The sequence below is a fragment of the Corticium candelabrum genome, chromosome 17 (assembly GCF_963422355.1).
Source record: "Corticium candelabrum chromosome 17, ooCorCand1.1, whole genome shotgun sequence".
NCBI lineage: Eukaryota > Metazoa > Porifera > Homoscleromorpha > Homosclerophorida > Plakinidae > Corticium > Corticium candelabrum.
The window spans coordinates 4279082-4303081 of NC_085101.1; the positions used below are offsets into that span (position 1 = coordinate 4279082).

Below are 24000 nucleotides of genomic sequence, written 5' to 3' on the forward strand. Positions count from 1 at the left end.
CTATACATATTATCATCAAACACAAAAAACGTGTGCAGAATTCATGACCTACATACACAGCCATGACAGTCAGTAAATAAATTATCACAGTCTGTCTTCGTCCACTGAAGAGTACGATCGCATATCGGCAGAATTAGCTGTTTGCTTTTCTGTTCGTAAATCATAGCGTTTCTTCAAAGAATACACACTTCTTGTTCTCCATCTTCGTATATAGAACCAAGCCACTCCAATCGGCACAGGCCCGATGGCTACAAGAATGATGAACGAAGCACAGAAGAGAGACCAAGATGGGTACTTGCCATCGGCCGACTCGATATACTACAGTACACAGAGACAGTCACAAAGCATCCATTGTCTAGAAATGACAAACTTGCATTGTGATAGATGTGGTAGGTGAGGGGATGGATTCCTTGCTTGATGATGCTGCCGACGAGAATACACAATATCACAATGGGACACACGTACTTCCACACATACACCCAAATCATGTGCGGAAGTTTGCCCGTAATGACTTCCATATCATTTCGGAATCTAACAAGTAGACACCACACATACAATTTGTGTAGAAAGGGAACACAACAACAAAGCAAAAACCAACCTCTCGACACCGTAAATCCAACAAACGGTAATACACTCACACAGAGCAATACCAAGCAATGGCAGACTCACCGAATACGTATTGAACAACTGAAACGTATAGTAACCAGACTGTATCACAAAAACCAGACCTAGAAGCAGTCCGACGACAGATAGAATCGTTAAGATCCGCCATTTCGTCCGAAATGGCCACATGTGACCGAGTTCGCTAAGCAAGTCGGTAAGAGGAACCTCGATCTGCCCAAACATGCTGTCCAATGCCAACATCACGAGCATCAGAAAAAACAGCACGGACCAAAATGGACCACCAGGCATCTGACCGAGTGCTTCAGAGAACGCGATAAATGCCAGTCCTGGACCACTGGCTACCTAAATAATGAAACCAAAATCAACACAAAACACTGACAGTATTATGATTTAGTGAACACGTAGCTGGTTGATATTTATGTAGCAGACGTCACAGTTGCTCAACTCATTGAGATAATAAAATACTTAATAAATATGAATAAATCACACACATGTACAAATTGCTTAATTAATAAATAAAGAGTAATACATAAACAAAATTAATAAATAAATTTATGAAATAAACAATAAATAAATGAACAAACAATTGACCAAACAAACTGACTGACTGACTTATACCCCATTCACACGAGCACAGTTCCAAACTGGGCCGAGCCGAGCCGAGCCGAGCCGAGCCAGCCCGGGCTAATAAAGCGAGCCAGCCCTTGTTCACACGACGTTCTGACAAAGCGATCCACCCGAGTTTTAGTAGGCGTGTCTCTTGGTGCACACGCTAGATACAGACGTCGTCATGGAACAAGCTGTCTGAGCTTACTTCTCGCTGGCACTAGAACAGTCTGGGGAAATATCGAGGAGAAGCACCGAGTATAGACATCAACGTCGTCTCCGTTTTGACAGGCACTACATAACCAAACCGAACCAAACCGTGCTGGAATGTCACCTTGAAGTGGGCAAACTCAGCACGGTTCGGTTCGGTTCGGCCGGCATTCACACAGCGAAGTGAAACCGATAATAAATACACAATTAATTAAATTTGTAAATAAATGTATAAATAAAGAAATAAACAAATAAATACAATTTTTTAGAAAAAGTAAGCACACAATCAAATAAACAAGCAAACACAGGCATAAACAAGGTCAATCAATAAATATACAATTAATTAATTTTAAATGAATATATATAAATAACCAAACAAATGAAATACATAAATACTAGATCAAATAAACAAGGAAACATAAGCATAAATACAACATCAATCAACAAATAAATAACTAATTAATTAAATTTAATTGTGTGTTTTAATTGCTAATCAATTAATTAAATTTTTAATTTTTATTATTAATTAAATTAAGGTTAAGTTAAAAATTAATTAATTTTTAATTTTTACTATTAATTAAATTAAAATTAAAATTAAAATTAATTAATTTTTGTATTTAATTGTCTATTTTGTTTATTTATACATTTATTACAAGCAAACACAAGCGTGTTGTGCCCTGAAGTTTGCAAAACAAACTGCACCGCTCACATCTTGAATACTCTCATGCTTGTGTTTGTGCACTTTAAATCCAAGAATAGCAAAGATGACAATGGAAGCAAAGACTGACGTTCCGCAGTTTATGAACGCAACCAACAATGTGTCCTTCAGTGGAGTAGGCCGCTTGCCTGGATCCGAGTAACTCGTGTACGTAATCAGACATCCAAATCCAACACCAAGAGAATAGAGAATCTGAGCCGCGGCTTCGAGCCATACAATAGGGTCATACAAGATAGACCACTAAACAGCAGCAACATATAATTGTATAATAATATTGCCTAAATAAATTACACATAAAGTATTGATATAAAACTGCTCCAGATTAACTAATTTCTCGTGCACTAAACAACCCAAGGTATTACTTTGAAAATATCTATTTAATTAATTACCCAAATAAAAATACCATAAAAGTCCAAATAAGTAACTGTCCGTATTGCTGTCCCAGAGGTGGTAAATCAAACGCAAAACAATTTGACAACACAAAATATTAGATTTAAGCGCCCCTACCCAAATAAGCGCCCCTTCTCATGTGCACAGTTTGCACCAGCTGTTGTAAAGTAACTTGGCAAAGACTGAATCAACTTATTTTGATGTACTATTATCAACTTACTTATTTGGTAGTTCCGGGGTGGGGATGGGGTGGGGTGGGGGACAAGATCAGGGTGGAAACAAGACATCAAGGTGGCAAATTTCAGAGTTGCAAACGTTAGAGTGGCAGAGAGCTGTTCGACAGGTATGGTTAGTGTGTAGAGTTCATTCTGTGTAGTTAACTAAAGATGTCCTTTTTTTTGATTAAGGTAACAACTGCCTCCGTTTGAATAAGCGCCCAAGGCTTTTATTCAGGGCACAAATCAACTCTAAAAATTGTTTTAATTTAATAAGCGCCCCTGGTGTTTATTCAGACAAGATACACAATAAATTGTTTTTGTATCTACGTTTCTGTTGTACAGTACTCTGTGTAAGCCTAGGCAATGCAACATTTCTCTCCACAGTCAACAATCTCAACCAAAGTCTCCAACAGTTGGGTTAGTAATTTGTCTCAAACATAAGTATATGATTGTATTACGTCAACGCTGCATAAGTACTGTGCTAGCACTTTCTATTAACAACCACCACAAAATAAACAAAAACAAGTAGAACACTGGACACAGTCAACCAGACGATTAAATTAGAATTCTTACATCAGGAGTGAAGAGAAATGCAACGCCTTCTCCGGCTCCAGTTAGCGTGACGCCACGAAAGAACAGAATCAGCAGCACAACATACGGAAAAGTAGCAGTAAAGTAGACAGCCTGCATCAAATAAATATGTAAACACGATGACATACTCTACAATACTGAAAAGCGGCAGAACAAAACCAATTTATGCAGTAAATTATTAATATAAAACTGCTAACATAAAAGTGTCAACCTCACACTACGTCCATAGGCATACAAAGCAGGTGGGGCAAAGGGGCACATGCCCCTCCACCATTTTCAATAAGTTTGATTTTGTCCAAGATGTATTCATGTACGTACACGTCGAGTGACCTGCTAACACCGAGGAATGACAGACATAGAAACTGATAACACTGACATGACATGCTGTAGTACTAGTGCTAATGGTCGTTTACTGTTTTTTGCTGTGTAGCATGCTCCATTGCATATATATGAATAACACATCTAGCCTTGTTTGCCATGTCACGCCCCGTAGGCAAATGTGTGCCCCCTCAACCAAATCCCTACGCCGCTGTGTAATGTGGATTATTATTTGTTACGCAAGTTGCAAATGATTTCATGTATTACTTTGCCTGTCGATTTGATGCCCTTTATCAGGCAAATAAAGAGAACGACCCACGACAGAAGAAGACAAAGAGTCAATTGCCATATCATCTTCCCGGGATGTTCAATATCGGACGATGCCTGCACGGCCGTGTTGTACCAGTAAAACCTACACAGAAAAATGGCACAGAAATCAATAACAAAAAAGCTTAAACTCTAATTCGGTCTACCATTATAATTACCACAATTACACAATGTCTTTACTTTGTGCTGCCATTGTTGCAAATTTCGGATACATTCACTGTGGTGCCGTTGAATTCTGTCGTTCCATGCACGTCACTGCAAGTCATCCAAGGCAGCGGATCGTGGAATGAATTAAAGAGATAAAAGAGACTCCAGACCATCACAATAATGTAATACAATTGTGTGATGTATGATGTTATGCCCATAGCGATTCCGAGCCCTGCAAATGCGGGAGCGACTTGACGCCATGTGTTGACGGTTCCAGAATGGAATCTGTGACCAAGAGAGAGTTCCAAGTAGAACAGAGGAAGACCCTCGATAAAAAGCATAATGATATAGGGAATGAGAAAAGCGCCTAGAATAGAACAACAAGTTTATACACAGACAAACAAGTAAATAAATAAATATAAATAATAAATAAATAAATAATGCATTAACAAACAAAAACAAGCAAACAACTAATACATACATACATAAATAAATTAATTAATTAATAATGTACAAACACACATACACAAACTAATGCACACAAAGAAGCAAACAAATAAACAAGCACATAAATAGACAATGTGCACACACACAAACAAACAAACAAATACATAAAACAACAACAAATAACAACACACAAACATGCAAACAAATGCACAAACACCAACATACAATATATATATATATAAATAAAATGATAAAGAAATAAAGAAATAAAAAAATATATGCAAGTACAAACAAATGCACACACAAACAAAAACAAACAAACAAACACAAAATACCAATAGACAACATACAAACACACACAAACAAATGCACAAACACAAAGTAACACAAACAAATCGACAAACACACAACAAATGCACAAAAACGCATGCACACACACACACACACACACACACACACACACACACACAAAAGGTGCTCAGCTGCAGCTGAAGCAGAGAAACTTTAACGGACAAACAAGAAAACCACACATACAACTGTCCTCCTCCTAACCTCCGCCGTACTTCTGACACAAATAAGGAAAACGCCAAACGTTCCCTACACCAACTGCAAAGCCAACCATCGACAAGATGTATTGCATCTTATTGTCCCACATCACGCCTGCAGATTCCGGTGCTTTTTCTTCATGCTTTTCTTCAGCAGAAGAAACGTCAGTCATGTCAGAGTCGACATTCGACGAAATAGTCACCAATTCCATGCCTACATCCGCAAGGTCACGTGACTTAATCTTACCTACCTCGCAGCCACCTGCGTGCGGCAGCTCGATTCCAGTGCAGCTTGTACCGAGTTTATACGCACAATTACTGCTAAGACACAATACTAAACATACCAAATATATTTTCAATAAAATGTGAAAGCCGTCACCATGACGGCGAACCAGTTGATTTCAAAATGTCGTCCACTGTCGATATGCCTTCCGTTCTTTGCAAATCGACGGCAAGCAAAGCCTTTCTTGGAATATCCAAAGGCTTTACAGACGAATTCGTAGTCGTAACGAGTAAACGCGAAGTAGAAGTCCTAAATGTGTGAATCTAACCGCTTGAATGATCACGTGGTTCATAACTGTTTGGTGTTGTTGTTTGTTTTTTAGGTTGTAGATCAGAGATGCACTGCTGCTTGGGCTGTAGACATGGACAGTTCACTGACAGCAGCTACTGTCTGCTGCGGAGACTGTTACTACACTGTCAGAGACGATCGAGTTAGCGCGCTTTAGCACGTTGGACATCTGTTCTTTGTTCGTCTGTCAGTTTGTCTGTTTGCATGTATATATGTATGTCTGTCTGTTTGTCTGTCTGTTTGTCTGTATGTATATCTGTCTGTTTGTCTGTATTTATGTCTGTCTGTTTGTCTGTACGGCTGTCTATTCAATACATATATTTTCAACATTAAAATCTACAGTCAACACAACTAAGCAACGGTCTGTTTGTCTGTCTACTTGTCTGTCTGTCTGTTTGTCTGCCTGTTTGTCTGCCTGTTTGTCTGTCTGTCTGTTCAATACATATATTTTCAACATTAAAATCTACATTCAACACAACTAAGCAACTGTCTGTTTGTCTGTCTGTTTGTCTGTATGTATGTCTGTCTGTTTGCATGTATGTATGTATGTCTGTCTGTTTGTCTGTATGTATGTCTGTCTGTTTGTCTGACTGTCTGTCAAATAACATTTTTTCCAAACATACAGACAGACAAACAGACATATATGCATACATACATGCAAACAGACAGACTGACAGACGAACAAAGAACAGATGTCTGTCTGTCTGTCTGTTTATCTGTCTATCTGTGTGTCTGTCTATCTGTCTGTCTGTCTGTCTGTCTATCTGTCTTTCCTGACACATTTTTATAAATATACACATTAATTTAGTTGCTACTTCTGCTCACACGATCTACATGAGCACCAGAACTGAGAACTTGTTGTTTGAATCTAGGCTATTTTGTGTTGGTCACCTGATGCAACTTCATTGCCTCGTCAAGTTTCTCTTGTAAGCAACATTCATGCATGTTCATTGTTGACACTATAGCATGATACACTGTTGTGTGTAAGTACAGACCCCTTTCTTCTATTTGTAGACTTCCATTCCAGTGTTCAACATACATGCAGTTCGTAGTATCACCGAACCTCTAGTTGTCTTAGTGACTGGCACGGTGAAGTTTCTAAGTCAATGTGCAAGCACCAGATCGACAAGACACCAGCAATCTCGACGGCAGTCAAAATATGACTGGTAATGTATGACGAGTCTCAACATCATCGATCATCCCTTGTGTCTGTCTGTCTGTCTGTCTGTCTGTCTGTTTATCTGCCTGTCTGTGTCTCTCTGCTTGTCTGTCTGTGTGTCTGTCTGTCTGTCTGTCTATCTATCTGTCTGTCTGCCTGTCTGTCTGTCTGACTGCCTGTCTGTCTGTTTCTATGCATCATTGCTTTGCAGTTTGCTTCTGGCGTCATGTGCTTGCGAATGGCAGATTGACGATTTTGTTGCCGTCGTGGTCACAGTTAAGGTTCGATAACTCGCCGCCTTTCCGTGGCATATCGAATGATTGAGAGTGTTTAGAAGTCTCGCACTGGTACCCTCCTATTGTCCGTTTATCATGCCACCGATTCAGTCTGCACGCTGTGGGTAGAAACCGTCGTCGCTATACCACTGGTACAAATCGAGATCGGATGATAATGTAATCAACTCGAATGTAGACTTTTTCGTTGTAGGATTTATCACAATTTCAAAGTATTTGTTTGTGTTGTGAAGACGGCAGACTGCAGTTGACGTCTGTGTGTAAGCATTATTCCCACTCTCTGTGATGTGATAGCCGGTTTTTGTAACATTGTGTTTGTTGTTTGAGACACACTCGGTGCAGTTTTCTATTGCCTTTTTCTAGGGAGTGATTCAACATTATGGTGTCAGTTTCTTTCTGCTGATGGTAGCTTTTCGAGGCCGTTACAGATTAGTCGATTCGTAGAATCGTGCAGTGTAGACAAAGTCGGCGTAATTGAATACAGAGTCGTGCACTAGTAATTTTGGCCTTTTGTTCTAGGCTGACGTGTGCTCGTTAGGATACTCTAGATATGCTGTATTGGCTGTAGAAGATTCGACCGACTTATCAAAATGTGTGCCCACGTTGCTGTGTCGAGTGCGGTTTGTAGTTCCCATTGTGACTCTGTCCTAGGTCATATCTCTATCATCGATACGAAACATAATTGTGTGAGTGCGTCGACGTTGTTCGACTGCCCACAAACGGTAGACGACGATAGTCGGGATTTGCACCTGTGCCAGGTGGGTTGCACTAATGCTTGTATTGCTAGCCACTCATACTGATGTGTGATAGATTGTGTTCATTGGGAGCAACCTAGTGGCTTTATGCAACTCTAGCATTCTCACAAGTCGGTGTGAAATCCGGTCTCCGTCATTAGCGTCAGTCGTTGGTCAGCAGAGTAGCGGTGATACGAAGTAATGGAATCGATCCGGTTGTAATGACTCATGCTTGTGATGGTTTTCGTTTAGATTGGTAACACCCCCGATTTCCATATCAGGCGCAGTATGGCTGACTGCCGGTAGTGAAGTAAACCCGAAAACTTGTGTCGAATTTGGGTACATGATATACAATTATGTATCTGTAAATGTAGAAAATGGAGCGACTTTGTGTGAAAAAATGGTATGAAGAGCTGTTTGATTGTGAGAAGGTATACATGTAGTTGTTTGTTGACAGATTGTTGTGCGTTATGTATTACCTAACTGTTGACTGCAGACCCCAGATGATAAATCCTTTGATACAAAATATGCAGCGGGTATGAAGCAGTCAGAAACATCGACGAAAAAGAGAAAGAGTGTTAGAGGACCTTGTGAAGAAGAGGTAACTGGGTGGTCCAGCTACGGACGGACGGTCGTATATCCAGGGTGCTGTCCACGGTGGTCGGAGGTGGTCGGGCGCAACCATCACTCGACAAACACTGACCATTACTCCACATGTTCAGACCACCAGTGGTATATAGTTTAGCTAGTGGCTTACTTGCTCCAATGGATGGCCAACGTTTAACCATGCCATAGCATAAACGTGAGACTGGGCAACATAGTTCCTCGACTCTTGACTGAAGTTGCAGCTTTCTTAGTCTACTCTTTCAGATCATAGACCAAAAACAGTGCGATACAGTCTGTTGGCGCTTTCTTGTCAGAATAAACCACGCCCCTTCATGCAGCCCGACCACCACTCCGAAAATCCTGGGCAGAACACTGTATATCATGGGTGCTGTTGTTGTCTTTGTAGACTGAAGCGGAGCGGCTGCATTTGACAGAAGGTCAATACATGTTGATGCAGACAGTGTTTCGTTGCAAGTGTGATTCTAAGCTTTGGCCTCGTGAGTCCATTCTGGATATGATCGAGCACTTCTCGATACCATCAAGGTACACAGCAGCCGATTGTCAACTCGACGAATCAAATTGTACATATACACGTATTTGGTTTATGCAGTCAGGATTTACTGTTGCTTGCCATCAAGCATGACGATGCTGTAAGCTCCGATTTGGCTATCCGAATGTCACAAACTTGAACTTACGTGAATGTGTGCGTAGGCCATTGTGACTACTGTGTTACTACAATTTGAAGACATTGATGAAGTGGCTCTCATTCGATGTCTTGAATACGTATTGAGGTACAATTGTATACTGTTTGTGGCAATAACACTCGTTTCATATTTGCTACTAATCTCGTAGCCTTGACGAAACGGTTACTGTAGAAACATCTAAGGGAAAATCGTTAGGTCAACAAGATTTGTTGTATCCATATGTGCAAGTTGTATGTACGTATGTACGTGTATGTATGCTGTACATGTGTATGTATGTACATGTATGTATACTATGTATGCTGTACATGTATGTATGCTGTACGTGTATGTATGTATGCTGTACGTGTATGTATGCTGTACGTACGTGTATATATGTATGCTGTACATGTATGTATGTATGCTGTACGTATGTGTATGCTGTACGTGTATGTATGTATGCTGTGCATGTATGTATGTATGCTGTACGTGTATGTATGTATGCTGTACGTGTATGTATGTATGCTGTACGTGTATGTATGCTGTACGTACGTGTATGTATGTATGCTGTACGTGTATGTATGTATGCTGTACATGTATGTATGTATGCTGTACGTATGTGTATGCTGTACGTGTATGTATGTATGCTGTACGTGTATGTATGTATGCAGTACATGTATGTATGTTGCTATACGTGTATGTATGCTGTACGTACGTGTATGTATGTATGCTGTACGTGTATGTATATATGCTGTACGTGTATGTATGTATGTATGTATGCTGTACATGTATGTATGTATGCTGTACATGTATGTATGTATGCTGTACATGTATGTATGTATGCTGTATGTGTATGTATGTATGCTGTATGTGTATGTATGTATGGTGTACGTGTATGAGTGAAAGAGATTGTGTGACTGTATGCATGCACAAGCGAGCGCTCATAAATCGCTTGTGGTAAAGTTGCATAAAATCAGAATGTCTCAATACTATTGTATACCTTAACATTACACCAGCAATTTGATCCTTGGGAAACCGAGGGACGACTTCATGACTCAGAGTAGCCTGAAGTTACTTCCATACTCACAAGTCTTGGTATGATATTGCATTTCTTGACAATAAATTTATGTAGTCTCACTAACCACGCCCATTTGCAAAAAAGAAAGAGGCGTGTCTAGTGAGACTACACTGTACAATTTATGTAGCGTTTAGTACATATTATGTGTACTCTGTAGAGGATGATAAAGTTGCTATCGGGTATATTGAAGAAGACGTCTCAGCTTCCTATCGAGAACACTACAGGCCATAATGAAATACAAATATCACAGGCAGATGTGAGTTGATTAATTTAATTAGGCAATAGCTTTGGTAGACCAAATTAATTTATTTTTGTATAATCCCACTACTGTAAACCAAGAAATTTTTGGTGGCAATTTGTTTTTGGTAATTTTAGTATGGCCTATGAAGTAAATCTCTATTATCTACTAATATACAAGTGTGTGTGTGTGTGTGTGTGTGTGTGTGTGTGTGTGTGTGTGTGTGTGTATGTGTGTGTGTGTATGTGTGTGTGTGTGTGTGTGTGTGTGTGTGTGTGCACGCGCGCTCATAGTTCTAGTGTACTGTGCATCCAGCCAGGAATCTCGAGATTCCAAGGAGATTTATCAAAAATAAATCACTAACTGAAACGGAATTTTCACGAGGTACATTTACCGAAATTTTACGCCACCGAAATTTCTTGGTTTACGGTATGTTGGTTTTTAATTAAGAATGGAATAGGAAAGTGGTATGCACATGCATATTGCAATACAAAGTTATCGCAAATTTTAATTTGGTCACATGTTACGCAGTGGGAAGAGCAAGTCATCTAGTCGGTCGGCCGTACATCACGTGACCATCTTTACTACTGCACCCTAGTGTTTCACAGTTCCGGTAACAAGAAATTTTAATCAATGCATATGAATGATACAGAAATTGGGAGTCCCAAGCTGTTTTGTCATACATACATAGGATATTCACCTATTCTCAGAGTTTGAAACAACAGATCAACATTAGCATTAGTAAACAGACAGACACATAGAAAACAGACAAATAGAGAGACAGACACACAGGCAAACTGAGAGACAGCAGAGAAAATAGCAAACCGACAGACACACAGACAAACAGAGAGACAGACACACAGACAAGTAGCAAACAGACAGACACACAGACAAACAGAGAGACAGACAAATAGCAAACAGACAGACACACAGACAAACAGAGAGACAGACAGACAGACGAAATAGCAAACAGACAGACACACAGGCCAACTGAGAGACAGACCAACAAAATAGCAAACAGACAGACACACAGACAAACAGAAAGACAGACAGACAGACAAATAGCAAACAGACAGACACACAGACAAAATAGCAAACACAGAGAGACAGAGACAAACAGAGAGACAGACAGACACAGATAGCAAACAGACAGACACACAGACAAACAGAGAGACAGACAAACAAAATAGCAAACAGACAGACACACAGACAAAGAGATAGACAGACAAATAGCAAACAGACAGACACACAGACAAACAGAGAGGCAGACAGACAAACACACAGACAAATAGCAAACAGACAGACACACAGACAAACAGAGAGACAGACAAATAGCAAACAGACAGACACACAGACAAAAAGAAAGACAGACAGACACAGACAAATAGCAAACAGACAGACACACAGACAAACAGAGAGGCAGACAGACAAAAACACAGACAAATAGCAAACAGACAGACACACAGGCAAACAGGCAGGCACACAGACAAACAGAGAGACAGAGAGACAGACAAATAGCAAACAGACAGATACACAGACAAACAGAAGAACAGACAGATAACACTGTCCTATATGATTCTACGACAATAATCTTTGTTCCTTCCTACTAGGCAACTGACTGGATTTCTTTCTTGATCGACGCTCACTTTGCCCACCTCATATTAGATCCCGAGGCCAACAAATTACTAGTGAAACTGTACAAAACCGTTTCACGACAGGTAAGCAAATACAACTGTAAGTACAGTGTATCTACGTTTAGGAGGGTTCACTGGTGTGTCTGATCTTGTGTGTAGGTTCAATTCTCGGAACAACTGAATCGTGTTGATCAATTGCTTCGGAATATTGTTGAGTTAAGAGCTGTTGAAAAGCGAACTTACAGCAGTCAATACACTGTCGAGCTATTGGATGTATAATGATACCATAATGTCTTCTATATCTATACTAATAACATAGTGTCTTACCCATGCTAATGTGTTAGAAAATATTTCATTGCTGCAGTAACATACAAATTTAGTACACAGTAAAGGATTAGGGCGGGGCTAATTGTTTGGCACGGTTCAGCGTGTACAAAATGACGTGGCCTCGGTGTACCGACCATAAATGCAGTGTAATACACAGTACATCATGGCTTTAGTACAGTATTATGTGCAACACTGACTCTACCACTAACAGCTGCAACGGCAATAAAAATTTTGTAGTAAACAAAGTACATGTATTTAAATATCATATGTTTATGTTTGCTTTTAATCTGCTTATTGATATTAAAGATATAATACACTTTGTAGACAATAAAAAGTATTATCTATTAGAAAGATAACCCTATGACACGTTACTTATTTAATTAATTAATTAAATTAATTTGAGAGTCGATTTGCATTTGTACCTTCAACCAACCTGTAACAGGACGTTTCAAAACTGGGACTCCTTTGAAAACGTTGTAGATACTGCTCCAAATAAGCACAAAGTTACAGCAGTTCTTGTCTGCGCGAGATTAGTCAGAAACAATGTCTAAGCGGTTGCGCCGTAACCTCGTACTGCCAGATCATGTCACGTGTACAGCAGCTCATGCAATTGGTCATGTGGTTAGGTCACGTGTACAGCAGCCCTGCAATTAGTCATGTGGTTAGGTCACGCGACCTCAGACTAAATACGTTTGAGAGTCATAAGACAGTCACAAGACAGTCATAAGACGGTTTGTTGCATGATGGTTCGTGCGTTGACGGCTGCCGCTGCCTTTTACTTCATTTTCAGCGCCCATGTGCTTGGAGTAACGTATTACCCAGCATTTCCCAGACAATTCAGTGGTGGATATGATGACAACACGGGTTGGATTGCAAACGTTTCCGTTGAACTTACAGAGGAAAATGGACACCACCTTGTCAAAGCAGACGTCGTCCAGAAGGGATCACCAAGTTATGGTTAGTGCGCACATCCTGTCACTCTGTAGTTAACTAATTAATTTGATATTGTAGTGCGTAGTACTTACGCTCCATTTCCATTTTCAAGAAAAAACAAAATACATGGCTAGCCTCGCGTAGCTAGACCTTACCGCTGCCTCGCACTCTGTCAGACAGGAAATGTCTGAGTTGAATGCTAGAGGTGACAGAGACACCCACTATGTGTGAGTGCATGCAGTCACACGTAGCCAGTTTACTCATGGAGCCAACTTACACATGGATGTAGATGAAATACTGTAAAGTAGGTGTGTACCTTACCTGTACCTGAGTCGAGCAGCCATCATACCTGTTGTATTACAGACTGCAATATTATAGTCTAGTGTATTGAGAGATGGATCCCTCCAATACAATAGTCTAGTGTATTGTGAGATGCATCCCTCTAATACAATAGTCTAGTGTATTGTGAGATGCATCCTCCCTCCAATACAATAGTCTAGTGTATAGTGAGATGCATCCCTCCAGTACAATAGTCAATGTATTGAGAGATGCATCCCTGCAATACAATAGTCTAGCGTATTGAGAGATTCATCCCTCCAATACAATAGTCTAGCGTATTGTGAGATACATCCCTCCAATACAATAGTCTAGTGTATTGTGAGATGCATCCCTCCAATACAGTAGTCTAGTGTACTGTGAGATGCATTCCTCGAACACAATAGCTAAGTGTATTGAAAGATGCATCCTGCCAATGCATGATATCTTGACTTCCACTTTTGCAGCTACAGACGGCCACTTTATCATATACAGCAGACCACCTGGAGCACTGAGAGGAATGAGGGCCTTCAATCACACCATCCTCTTCTACTTGACCAATAACACCTGCACATACACTGCGAGTATTCCCACACTGACGGCCGAAATGCCATTCGGATTCGCAAATCTACTCGGATTCAACATGACCGATGTGTGCGTCGGCTGGCAAGTTTGCAGCGGAATGAAATACCTAGAGACGTTAATTTACTTCAACAAGAAAACTGATGTATGGTTCAAGCAGATTCCAAACGCTTCCGGTCAACCCGATAACATCACAGTATTAGTGGATAGTAAAACTCATATTCCAATCACAGCCACACGAGTACATCCCGGCCATCCCGGCACATTCGATCCACCGAGAACGATTAAAACATTCGATCTGGTCACATCCGAATCTCCCAATGCCCAATTCACACTGCCCTCTCAATGGCAACTAAAATGCCAAAATTTAGACGCCAAAGTGTTGACCGACTCACAGAGTCTCTTCTATGTAACACCCAAAGGTGGCGACTTCCTTCACGTGTGGCTCTCCGATATGCCCGTCGAAGGAAACGTCACTGTAACATTCCATGTGAATCCGATTCCTCCCTGTCCATGTACAGACTGCATCATGTTTAATCCGCCTACTCTAACGTTCACGTCGAGCAACTACACGCAAGAGCAGGTGGTTGAATTTGTCTACGAGAAAGACGGAGTCACCAATTTCATGTTCACCGTCGACGGCGGCGGATATTACAACCGCGGCTCGAATAAAGAATACGGCACCATCTACACTTGCCACAATGGAATTCCTCGAAAATCGTGTCCAAGCAGCTGGCAGTAGAGACTTGGAGAAAGTGTGACTTCGTTTTTGTTGTGTCATTCTGAATGCAATGAGGTATGCCATAATTCGTATATATGGATGGCTGTATATCTTAGAAATTAGGTTTTGAAATGTGAGGCTGTAAACTCACGTTTACAATTTTTACGTATTAGGCGCATAGACAGTACAGCGAAATCTGATTGTGTGTTTGTATAGCAACGTATGCAATGATTACAAAGATTTTATGCTCATCGTTCCCACTAATGTGTCCATATGGCCGCATGCAGGGCCGGCAGAGCACTCCAGATGTCAGTGGGCCAGGTCTTGTGTGGCCAAGCCCCGCCCAGAGTTTACATTTTTAAAATAGCTAATTTATTTAATCACTTGAACCAATATTTCCAGAAGTTCTCGCCAAGGCAGAAGTCCCATTTTCAAAAGTTGGGTAGGCCATGGCCCACCCTGCTCTGCCAGCCCTGATACGAAGAGAGAGAGAAAGAGAGAAAGAGAGAGAGAGAGAAAGAGAGAGAGACAATCAGGCTTACAAAGTCTTGTCTTTGTTATGATTTCTCATCACAAAATATGTACAACTAGTACTCGCCTCCGATTACCGGCACAAGGCACCGCCCTATGCGCTACTTACTCTGCAGTAATTATATTACTATGTAGACTAAGTTACGTACAAAACTATAAAGTGCATCGAATGCACAGCGTGACGTACGTCTACTCAGTTGATTCATGCGCGGCATGCATAAACCCTCGGCTATTTCTCTGCTACGGGTCCAATCAAATCTCTATCTATGTCCTGTAGTAGTCTAGTGATATTCCGAAGACCGAATAGGTATCCTTCATCGGGACCTGTATATGTGACTAACGAATTGTGTGCTCCCGTCCACGTCGTATGTGCAAAGTCTATCACGCGAACATCAATCAGTTCGTTCCAATCACTCGACTTGTATTCCTCTGTTTTCACCCGATGAGCGTCGTAGGCTAGAAGTAAGGAACTCGAGTAGAATCGATACGTTAGCTGTTTCTCAACTGCAGTGATTAGCTCTTTGAGACGAATGATGAAACTCGAAATGATGCCGAGTCTTAGATCGATTGCTGGCTTTAGAAACATGAGAAGTCCCTCGCCTTTCATCGTCTCTGCCGTTATTTTGCGACCGTATAGTTTATCCCATCTCTGTACTGTACCGCTCGACGCATCATACACCTATTACAAGGCAGCCTTATTTAATGTGTACTGTACATACAATCCTAGCCAAATGTTACATATTAATTATACGTTACAAAAATTGTGTTTTAGTCAAACATACGCAGGCACAGCAAACCACTTTTAAACTGAATGGCTTTTTCTATATCTACCTCATTTTTTCAATTAAACACTGCCCTCGTTTAAACGCCCCAGCCAAGAGTACACATAAAATATAAATGGCACCCTCAAATAAACGGCGCATTTCAATAAATTCTAATAGATCTTGCTGCTCGAAGTTTGAAACAAAATCATATGACTTCTTCGGAGGCATGCGTGAGGCAAACATTTCTTTAGACTACAGTACCCGGATACTGTTTTGGCACTCAAAGTGTGAAATGCATACTGTACCAGTATTGTAAGTGTTGTTTTCTTGAAAAGGTGTCAGACCTATAATGTGTACCGTAGACGTACACACTCGTAGAGCATGGCCGAAGAGCCTAACAAATAAACGCCACCCTTGAATAAACGCCGCCCTTGTTTAAATGCCACAGTTTGAACCCTAGCTAAAAATAAATGCCATGGTGTTTAATTGAAGAAATACAGTACAGTACTCACAAACAGCGATCGGCAATCAGATTGGTAGGCTTTTTCTGTCCATTTGCTCGTTCCATAAACAGCATTGCAAAGCCATGAATATCAATCTCACAAGTTGGAAAACATTGGATGTGACCAATAACCTCTCTTCTTATATCACTAGTGCATTATTTTAACACAAAGATTAGGTACGTAGTTCGGGATGGTAACACTGTTTCGTGAACAATTTAGGTGACGACTGGTAGTGGTTCCACATACACCGTTTTGCTCGTCTTGTGATACGAGTATCAACGTAATCATTCAATACAGCAGAACATCGCTAATCCAAATCATCGCAATTGAATCAATTGACGAACGTCAATTGCTAAACAAAAAATCAAAGCTAAAACATACACACAAGACAAACATCCAAGTGGTCTGAGTGCCTAAGGTAAGATCTCCATAACTACCATATCCATCCAAATAAAAGCCTCACCAATATTCAAGCCCAAGGGCTTCAATTCAAATCACTTGGCAATGTAGTCTGAGTGTTGTTCTTAATAAAAGACCCAGACTGACCCACCCAGTTGTTTTGTATTGTGTGATCTTTATGTAGCTGGACGATCACGTGAACAGATACCCATAGTGTATGTAAAGCAACTTGCAACTCTCAAGCATCCAGTCAATATCTTCGTAATATAAGCCCAACCTAAATACAAGCCCCAGGTCTTCTATTAGTACACAAACAAGATTATTGCATTCCACCATTTAATTCAAGCCCCGGGGCTCGTATTTGGACGGATACGGAACAGTAGGACCTCGCTAATCCGAAGCCTCGCTAATCCGAATGGTCTTGGTGCCCTGCCTCGCGAGTCCAGATCAGGTTCGGAATTCCGAGGCAAGCAGATCCGGGTCATTACCGGCACATAATAGAGAGAATCAATGTCGACTAGTCAACACAACACCAAGAAACCCAAGCGTTGTCACAAAACATTGACAATAGAAGATAAGATTTCTCTACTGGACGACCTGCCGACTTGTTCCTATTCTGTTCTGTGCGAGCGCTATGGCGTCGGACGTAGCACTATTTCTGATTTAAAGAAAAATGAGCCTGAGCTACACCAGTTCAAGAAAAATATCACTGAATTGGGTGCAAAACGATAAAAAACTATGAAGTCTTGTTCTTTTGAAGACCTAGAAACGGCGTTGTTCGTTAATCCGAACAATTCACTAATCCGAACTCATTTGTGCTGACAGTGGTACAGAGCTGTTCGGATTAGCGACGTTCTACTGTACTACACGTTTTTGATAAACCGAACCACTTCGCTAATCCAAACAGAGCACTGTACAAGAGCTACACTGATTATTAGACGATACTTGTACACGTACATGTGTTCAAGTATCCCAAAGGAATGTGTGTGTGTGTGTGTGTGTGTGTGTGTGTGTGTGTGTGTGTGTGTGTGTGTGTGTGTGTGTGTGTGTGTGTGTGTGTGTACACGTACAAGGCTATTGCAAGTGCAATTTCTAATCCACACTCTACTACCTTTGAACATCTATCTCTTACCTGCATCCCACATATCCTAATACCCAATGAGCTCGAGGTCGTCGTTCGACATTTTCCTTCTTGACTATCGATCTTGACCTGCGATGCATCGTCGCCGTGCGTCCGTCTACCCACCTTCAAATCCAATACACATGGCCGTCGAAACCGTGTCAATATATTCTCTAACATCAGAAATCCTACACACGCAACAACTGTGAGACATGCCTCCTCAAACATTACGAGTATCTGTATACATACTCTGTTCATTTAATTGATTTTGATCGCGCAATGACAATGAGTTTCCTGCAGTAGCAAAGAGTGTCCCTTCAATGACGTCATGTTCTAAAATACAGACTTAGTATGTCATATTAGCATTATCCATATCTTAACTGTGGCAACACACAAAGTGTACAAGCAAAAAACGATTTAGTCTTCAGCATCATTGCCAACAAAGCAACACATCTTTAGAGATGTTCAGACATACGTGACCTAGTCCATTATTAACATAATTAAATTACCTATATGCGTAATGTTGGCACACTTACGCAAATTTTCATAGATATAAATTACATGTAGCTGGGCATTCTACTGCAAAAACCAAATATTATTATTTCAATTATGTAAGCCTGTAGAGCTCTTGAGAGTCTGCAGGCTACCGCAGTCTTGCTTTGTGTGTAGGTGTCAAGTTACTGTTGCAACTGCGTTTGCAGCTCTATTCAAAATACGTTGCAAATCGACCGTGGACGTGTAGATCAGTCTATCTATGCATGTAGTGCATGCATCACCTGTTCTCTGGTCGCCTCCGCGATTGCACGTCGTGCCGTTGTATCTACAATGAAAGAGAGCCGTTAGACAATTAGAACCACGCCCATAAAACTGTCCCCACACACATGACTCATAACTAATAGTCTCACAAACACCGTGCAACTGTTGCAGTCGAAAGTTCTCTACAATGGTTACCTCACCTTACATTCCCGACGTCACCACCGCCTGCGACGACCCTCTGCTGTTGAGACTCGCTGTTACCGCCTACAAGCACCAGTCTGTTGCAGTCCTCGACAGCCTGCCGTTCACAAATGCTCCTCGACCTTCCATAGACTCGATGGCACACAGCCTGTCGGTCTTCCTCCGTCAATAGAGCCTTCACTACACCTAGAAGGCGAGAATACCAAGCTGCTTAGGTCCGCTTCCCGAATTCAATTGAAATGGACAACAAATCGAAAGCCGCGAAAGTGTCCCACCTTTGTATTGAGGCACGAAGTCGCGCAACTCTCTTGGAACATGTTCGTAGAATTGCAGTTCCGTGCTGTTGAGCGGTTTACAGACCGTGCGCTCGTCCAGCTGCATCATTGTGTAGTGGCCGCCAACCTGGTGATTGAACGGCCGCAGGTGAACGACCGTCTTTCCATTCATCTTGCCCGGTGAAGACAACTCGGCGCCTACCATACACAGTCAAACGTCTCAGCTCATACTCAAGTTCGTATGGCGCATGCGCATTAATGGCTCGACTGTCACCACTTTCACACACCCTCTACACACACCCTCTACACACACCCTCACACACCCCGTAGCGTGAGCATCAAGATTTTTGTAGCTAGTAAAAAATGAAAAAATTAATTAAGCTAGGAACAAATGGAGACTGCGACAGTAGGAGAACTACTCAAGGAGCGTAAATAAAATGTCTGAAACCTATCAAGACAACACATTCATGTTACAGCTGACGTTCTAACATCCAAGCATGCATGCACATGCACAACTTTTGCATGTAATGTAAATGTCTGGGACACGATAGAAACGGTAACAGCAAAACCGTACCACAAAAGCATTCAAAGTATGGAAAGTATGACATCATGAGCTGGACGTGGCTGTTATTGCTAACTAACTAATTACTCATCAACTGCTACAGTATTTCTTTACAGATATCACAAATATGTTGCAGACCGTCGACAACGAAGAGGGACAGAATTACAGGTAGAAAGCCAGACTCTTCTCACTACAGTCTAGATGTCAGGCAATCTGTTGGCAGTAGACTTCCTTATAATTAGATTATCGCATGACCTCGGTGATTTAGATTAGAACAGTTTAAGTAGCCTCGGCCTCCCAGACACATGTAGCGCTAATAATAAAAATCGCGAATTTTAATTGGCGCTATACTAGTCTGGGAGGCCGAGGTGAACTGGTTTCAACAACTTGTGATTTATTCAAAAATGTAAAGCATTTATGGAATTAGTTTGATGAAAAAAGATCTAGGCAAGAAGCACAGACCTGTTACAGTCAATCTCCCCAACTATCATAGACAACATCATACCAAGGACACTCGATCTGTTGCACAGAGCTTGGAGAGTCAGATGACATTTTGATTATTATTAAAAACACTAACCCTACATTAATTAATTAATTAATAAAAGCTAGTAACTTTAGTACAAGCTTGTTGCCTTGATATGTAGGTCTCTGAAATATCACGAGACCCAATGTCCAGTCTCTGAATCAGTACATTCAACTGTGACAGTATGCAGTCTTCACTACATTAGTATTAATAAATTAAACCTATTAAATTAAATGAAGCTGTGTTCTACTCGCTTCAGAGCAATGAGAGTATGTCCATGTAGTTGTGTGTGTGTGTGTGTGTGTGTGTGTGTGTGTGTGTGTGTGTGTGTGTGTGTGCTGTAGCTTAAATCAATATCACTAATCTGGTAGAGCATGTCAAACGACATAATTAATAAGGAAACACGAACTGGATACGTTAACATAAACATATCAAGAGACTGATATTCCAACAGCTAGCACTGTATATCTCTTGCTAAAAACATAATGTGTATTTCCCTTACGTTTATTTCATTACAAAGTCTGATAGTCCGAACTACTAATATAAAGTCCAATAACTAATTAATTAATAAACTTCTGTAACAGTATGTTGTAGCTGCAACATAGCAGCAGCATGAAGACTACCGTTGTATGTGATACAATTACGCAGCAGCACTGCATCCAAATAGAGTCAGCAACACAACCGTTCCCGAGCCATGTATATGCATTTCATTTCATGAACAATGCGGCAGCGAGCAGTCCTCCCATTGCCACTACTCCACCTATTTTATTAAACGTCCAAAAGTGGTCGTTTGCTCCTTGCTCTCTTTGCCCGTAAAACTCCATAAATCCCTCCTTAACAAATCAGTCAATATCAAACTAAAACTACACATTCATATCACTGTTTCTCATACCCAGCCGCTATGGTCTACAATCCACTCCAGCAAATTGTCTGTTATAAATGTAAAGAGCCATTCGTAGACCTTAACAATAAATCTGTTCAAGTTTCGCCGCACGCACTCGACCGCCACAGCCGCCGATAAGGCATACAGACCGACTATTCTTCCCCACTTTATTCCGTCATCAAAGAGTTCCAGTGATGTGTCTACAAAACTCTTATACGCCGTCTCGGCGGTAACGTCAAGACGTAGTATCAAGTCCCGGAACACCTCCGGATTCGAGTCTTCGAATGAGTCGGCGAGTGGTTGAAGACGCTTGAGCACACGCGATGTATCTGCCGACCGACACGCTGCTGCCATTCTAGGAGGAATGGCGTCGCTGAAACCTTTACGACCCAGCGAATGAGCAATATATCCTTGACAAAGCTCGTCAGCAATGCGTCTTGTGTCACTACGAGCACGACTACTAGAAGCGGTGTCCTCCTCCATCTCACCTGAAATCTAGGATCCCGGATAACATCACGTGACAATTAAATCCCGGATAAGGTAACAACAGTGACGTATTTGTATTTCTTTTACTACGGAAAACCCTCAACTCAGCGGTCGATTTTCCGGGTACCGTACCAAGCACACACATACATGAATATTTACGCTAACATACATACTTTAAAGTCCAAGTGAAACACTATCTAGTATTCTAGAACACATGGATCTAAATATCATCTACAGTGTAACAGAACTTCCGTAGACGCTGCTTAAAATCAGAGACTCTAGAGACTATTCTTAACCTACATGGAAGAGAATTCCAGAACTTTTGAGCACGATAAAATGAAGACTGCCGAAGTGCTTCAGCGTTTGGATTAGGCATATGTAGTCCTGATTGAGTAAGGTGAGTGTGATAATGATGATTTTCAAGTGTGTAATACCGGAAGTTGACACTATTAGGAGCTAGAGAATGTAGACACCGGTGAGCGAGTGTACCTAGGTAGAAAGAGTGTCTGGCCTGATGTGATTGGAGACCAAATTTGGAGAAGACAGAAGACATATTTCCAGTAGATTCCCTTGGTTTCAGGCCAGAGTAGCTGGCTGCTGTCTGAATGTGTAGCTACCATTACTAGCACATTCAACGTGTACAAACAGACAAATGCTTCCGGAGAAATAGGCGTCTACCGTACCTGAGGTGCCTAGACGACAAACAATCACTAGATGTAGTGACATGGGCGTCTACTTCTAGTAAAACACACACACACACACACACACACACACACACACACACACACACACACACACACGCGCGCGCGCGCGCGCGCGCGCGCACATGTAGTAGAGCATGCCAAGTGGCTTAGATAACAAACTGCATCATAAAATTTGTAGCATTTAGTATTCAAAAAGCTTGTACTCTCTAGAAACTCTCGCTAGCTAACGTAGAATGTGTACTGCAATTACAGTTACTTCACTAGCATCAGATAGTGTAAATACATAATAAAACTCAAATAACAGATACAGTGCAAAGAATTCTAGTAAATTCAAATAATAATAATAATAATAATAATAATAATAATAATAATAATGTTTTTTAACAGTACTGTGTAGCTGCAACGTAGAAGTAGCATGAAACCACCATTGCAGGCCATACAATTCCGCAGCAGAATTGCACGCCAATAGAGCTCGCAACACAACAGCACCTGAACCATACACACATTCAAATCAGTATCTAGAACTATCACAAGTCCCTTACCGTTACTTTCGAAATGCAATTGCAGCAGCCAGTAGACCTCCCATCAACACTAGTACACCAATTGTTGTCAACGTCCAAAAGTTTCCTCTTTGCTGTCTTCTCAAATAAAACTCCATAAATCCGTCCTAAATATAATAAAACAGTCAACATCAAAATCAAATTACACATTCCTAGTATCTAGTGTCTCCTCCTACCCAACCGTTATGGTCTACAATCCACTCAAGTAAATATTCTCTTACAAATATAGAAACCCATTCGCAAATCGAAGGAATACAGCGCTTCACGTTTCGTCGCGCGCATTCGACCGCCACAGCCCCCGCTAGAGCGTACAGACCAACTATTCTGCCCCACTTTACCCCGTCGGCAAAGAGTTCCGTTGCCACACCGACAAAATTTGTAGACGCAGTATCGACCGTAACGTGGAGACGCGTTACCAAGTCGTGAAACTCTTCCGGACTCGAGTCTTCGAACCAGTCGGCGAGTGGTTGAAGGAGCTTGAAGATACGTGAGACGTCCGCCGTACGATACGCTTCGGACATTGTCGGAGGAATGGCGTCGCTGTAACCTCTTCGAATGAGCGCGTGAGCAAGATAGTCATGACACAGCTCGTCAGCAATGCGTCCTGCATGAGCACAAAAAGCAGCGTGGCCGTCCATCAGCTGTTTTGACGCTTAGACTTCCGGATAATTTTCCCGCGGTTAGAAGGTGTGGAGCATGTGCAGTTTAACCAGCACTCCTA

At 41.3% G+C, this 24000-nt stretch overlaps 6 protein-coding genes across 8 annotated transcripts in view; 2 read left to right on the plus strand and 4 right to left on the minus strand.

Moving 5' to 3' along the window:
• The window catches only part of LOC134192737 (sodium-dependent neutral amino acid transporter B(0)AT3-like), a 5502-nt gene extending 21 nt beyond the window's left edge, over nt 1-5481 (minus strand). The window contains exons 1-9 of one of the 2 annotated variants that reach the window (XM_062661483.1): nt 5393-5481; nt 5149-5289; nt 4183-4516; nt 3943-4087; nt 3340-3450; nt 2150-2398; nt 599-966; nt 375-531; nt 1-318 (exon numbers count right to left, since the gene is read on the minus strand). The exon at nt 1-318 is cut by the window's left edge and continues 21 nt beyond it. In XM_062661483.1, coding sequence (XP_062517467.1) covers nt 85-318; nt 375-531; nt 599-966; nt 2150-2398; nt 3340-3450; nt 3943-4087; nt 4183-4516; nt 5149-5251 — 1701 coding nt within the window. In that variant the 5' untranslated portion in view covers nt 5252-5289; nt 5393-5481 and the 3' untranslated portion in view covers nt 1-84. Of the gene's footprint in view, nt 319-374; nt 532-598; nt 967-2149; nt 2399-3339; nt 3451-3942; nt 4088-4182; nt 4517-5148; nt 5373-5392 lie in introns of those variants that run through there. The other variant, XM_062661482.1, reaches the window with a different exon arrangement.
• Nucleotides 5482-5558: 77 nt separating this feature from the next.
• On the plus strand, nt 5559-12622 carry LOC134193031 (nucleolar protein 11-like). Its single transcript, XM_062661813.1, has 22 exons — nt 5559-5679; nt 5747-5854; nt 6585-6638; nt 6727-6878; nt 7083-7152; nt 7206-7298; nt 7358-7424; nt 7528-7628; nt 7684-7756; nt 7816-7922; nt 7975-8096; nt 8151-8208; nt 8273-8329; nt 8395-8499; nt 8911-9047; nt 9115-9154; nt 9216-9295; nt 9357-9419; nt 10201-10279; nt 10420-10518; nt 12111-12218; nt 12294-12622. The coding sequence occupies exons 1-22, from the start codon at nt 5566-5568 to the stop codon at nt 12411-12413; spliced, it is 2007 nt and encodes a 668-aa protein (XP_062517797.1). The 5' UTR covers nt 5559-5565; the 3' UTR covers nt 12414-12622.
• A 515-nt stretch (nt 12623-13137) lies between these two features.
• LOC134193080 (uncharacterized) lies at nt 13138-15264 on the plus strand. The gene is made up of 2 exons (XM_062661869.1): nt 13138-13418; nt 14177-15264. The coding sequence occupies exons 1-2, from the start codon at nt 13202-13204 to the stop codon at nt 15031-15033; spliced, it is 1074 nt and encodes a 357-aa protein (XP_062517853.1). The 5' UTR covers nt 13138-13201; the 3' UTR covers nt 15034-15264.
• Nucleotides 15265-15528: 264 nt separating this feature from the next.
• LOC134193220 (inositol hexakisphosphate kinase 2-like) lies at nt 15529-19791 on the minus strand. Its single transcript, XM_062662032.1, has 6 exons — nt 19562-19791; nt 19286-19472; nt 19106-19149; nt 18579-18662; nt 18342-18517; nt 15529-16222 (listed from the first exon to the last, which is right to left on the minus strand). The coding sequence occupies exons 1-6, from the start codon at nt 19764-19766 to the stop codon at nt 15773-15775; spliced, it is 1146 nt and encodes a 381-aa protein (XP_062518016.1). The 5' UTR covers nt 19767-19791; the 3' UTR covers nt 15529-15772.
• Nucleotides 19792-21069: 1278 nt separating this feature from the next.
• On the minus strand, nt 21070-22022 carry LOC134193214 (bcl-2-like protein 1). Its single transcript, XM_062662027.1, has 2 exons — nt 21539-22022; nt 21070-21479 (listed from the first exon to the last, which is right to left on the minus strand). Exons 1-2 carry the CDS (start codon nt 22010-22012, stop codon nt 21354-21356), a joined length of 600 nt encoding a protein of 199 aa, XP_062518011.1. The 5' UTR covers nt 22013-22022; the 3' UTR covers nt 21070-21353.
• An 864-nt stretch (nt 22023-22886) lies between these two features.
• Nucleotides 22887-23930, minus strand: LOC134193401 (uncharacterized). 2 transcript variants are annotated; one of them, XM_062662237.1, is made up of 3 exons: nt 23696-23930; nt 23262-23386; nt 22887-23208 (listed from the first exon to the last, which is right to left on the minus strand). In XM_062662237.1, exons 1-2 carry the CDS (start codon nt 23915-23917, stop codon nt 23264-23266), a joined length of 345 nt encoding a protein of 114 aa, XP_062518221.1. In that variant the 5' UTR covers nt 23918-23930; the 3' UTR covers nt 22887-23208; nt 23262-23263. The 2 variants fall into 2 exon arrangements, with proteins under 2 accessions (XP_062518221.1, XP_062518220.1); XM_062662236.1 differs by having other exon boundaries at nt 23618-23930.
• Between the last annotated feature and the right edge of the window lie 70 nt (nt 23931-24000).

Bases quoted from the DNA above. Each gene is read 5' to 3' on its own strand.
- LOC134193031 (XM_062661813.1), top strand. From the start codon at position 5,566: ATGCCTTCCGTTCTTTGCAAATCGACGGCAAGCAAAGCCTTTCTTGGA. The intron at 7,299-7,357 runs GTACAAATCGAG...TTTTCGTTGTAG, and splicing joins CCGTCGTCGCTATACCACTG to GATTTATCACAATTTCAAAG. The intron at 10,280-10,419 runs GTATGATATTGC...TGTACTCTGTAG, and splicing joins TTCCATACTCACAAGTCTTG to AGGATGATAAAGTTGCTATC.
- LOC134193080 (XM_062661869.1), top strand. From the start codon at position 13,202: ATGATGGTTCGTGCGTTGACGGCTGCCGCTGCCTTTTACTTCATTTTC. The intron at 13,419-14,176 runs GTTAGTGCGCAC...CCACTTTTGCAG, and splicing joins GAAGGGATCACCAAGTTATG to CTACAGACGGCCACTTTATC.
- LOC134193220 (XM_062662032.1), bottom strand. From the start codon at position 19,766: ATGGTAGGCGCCGAGTTGTCTTCACCGGGCAAGATGAATGGAAAGACG. The intron at 19,473-19,561 runs GTGGGACACTTT...CTCGCCTTCTAG, and splicing joins CTTCGTGCCTCAATACAAAG to GTGTAGTGAAGGCTCTATTG. The intron at 18,663-19,105 runs GTGATGCATGCA...TCTGTATTTTAG, and splicing joins CGGAGGCGACCAGAGAACAG to AACATGACGTCATTGAAGGG.
- LOC134193214 (XM_062662027.1), bottom strand. From the start codon at position 22,012: ATGGAGGAGGACACCGCTTCTAGTAGTCGTGCTCGTAGTGACACAAGA. The intron at 21,480-21,538 runs GTATGAGAAACA...TGATTTGTTAAG, and splicing joins TTGTAGACCATAGCGGCTGG to GAGGGATTTATGGAGTTTTA.
- LOC134193401 (XM_062662236.1), bottom strand. From the start codon at position 23,917: ATGGACGGCCACGCTGCTTTTTGTGCTCATGCAGGACGCATTGCTGAC. The intron at 23,387-23,617 runs GTAAAGTGGGGC...TATTATATTTAG, and splicing joins CGGAACTCTTTGCCGACGGG to GACGGATTTATGGAGTTTTA.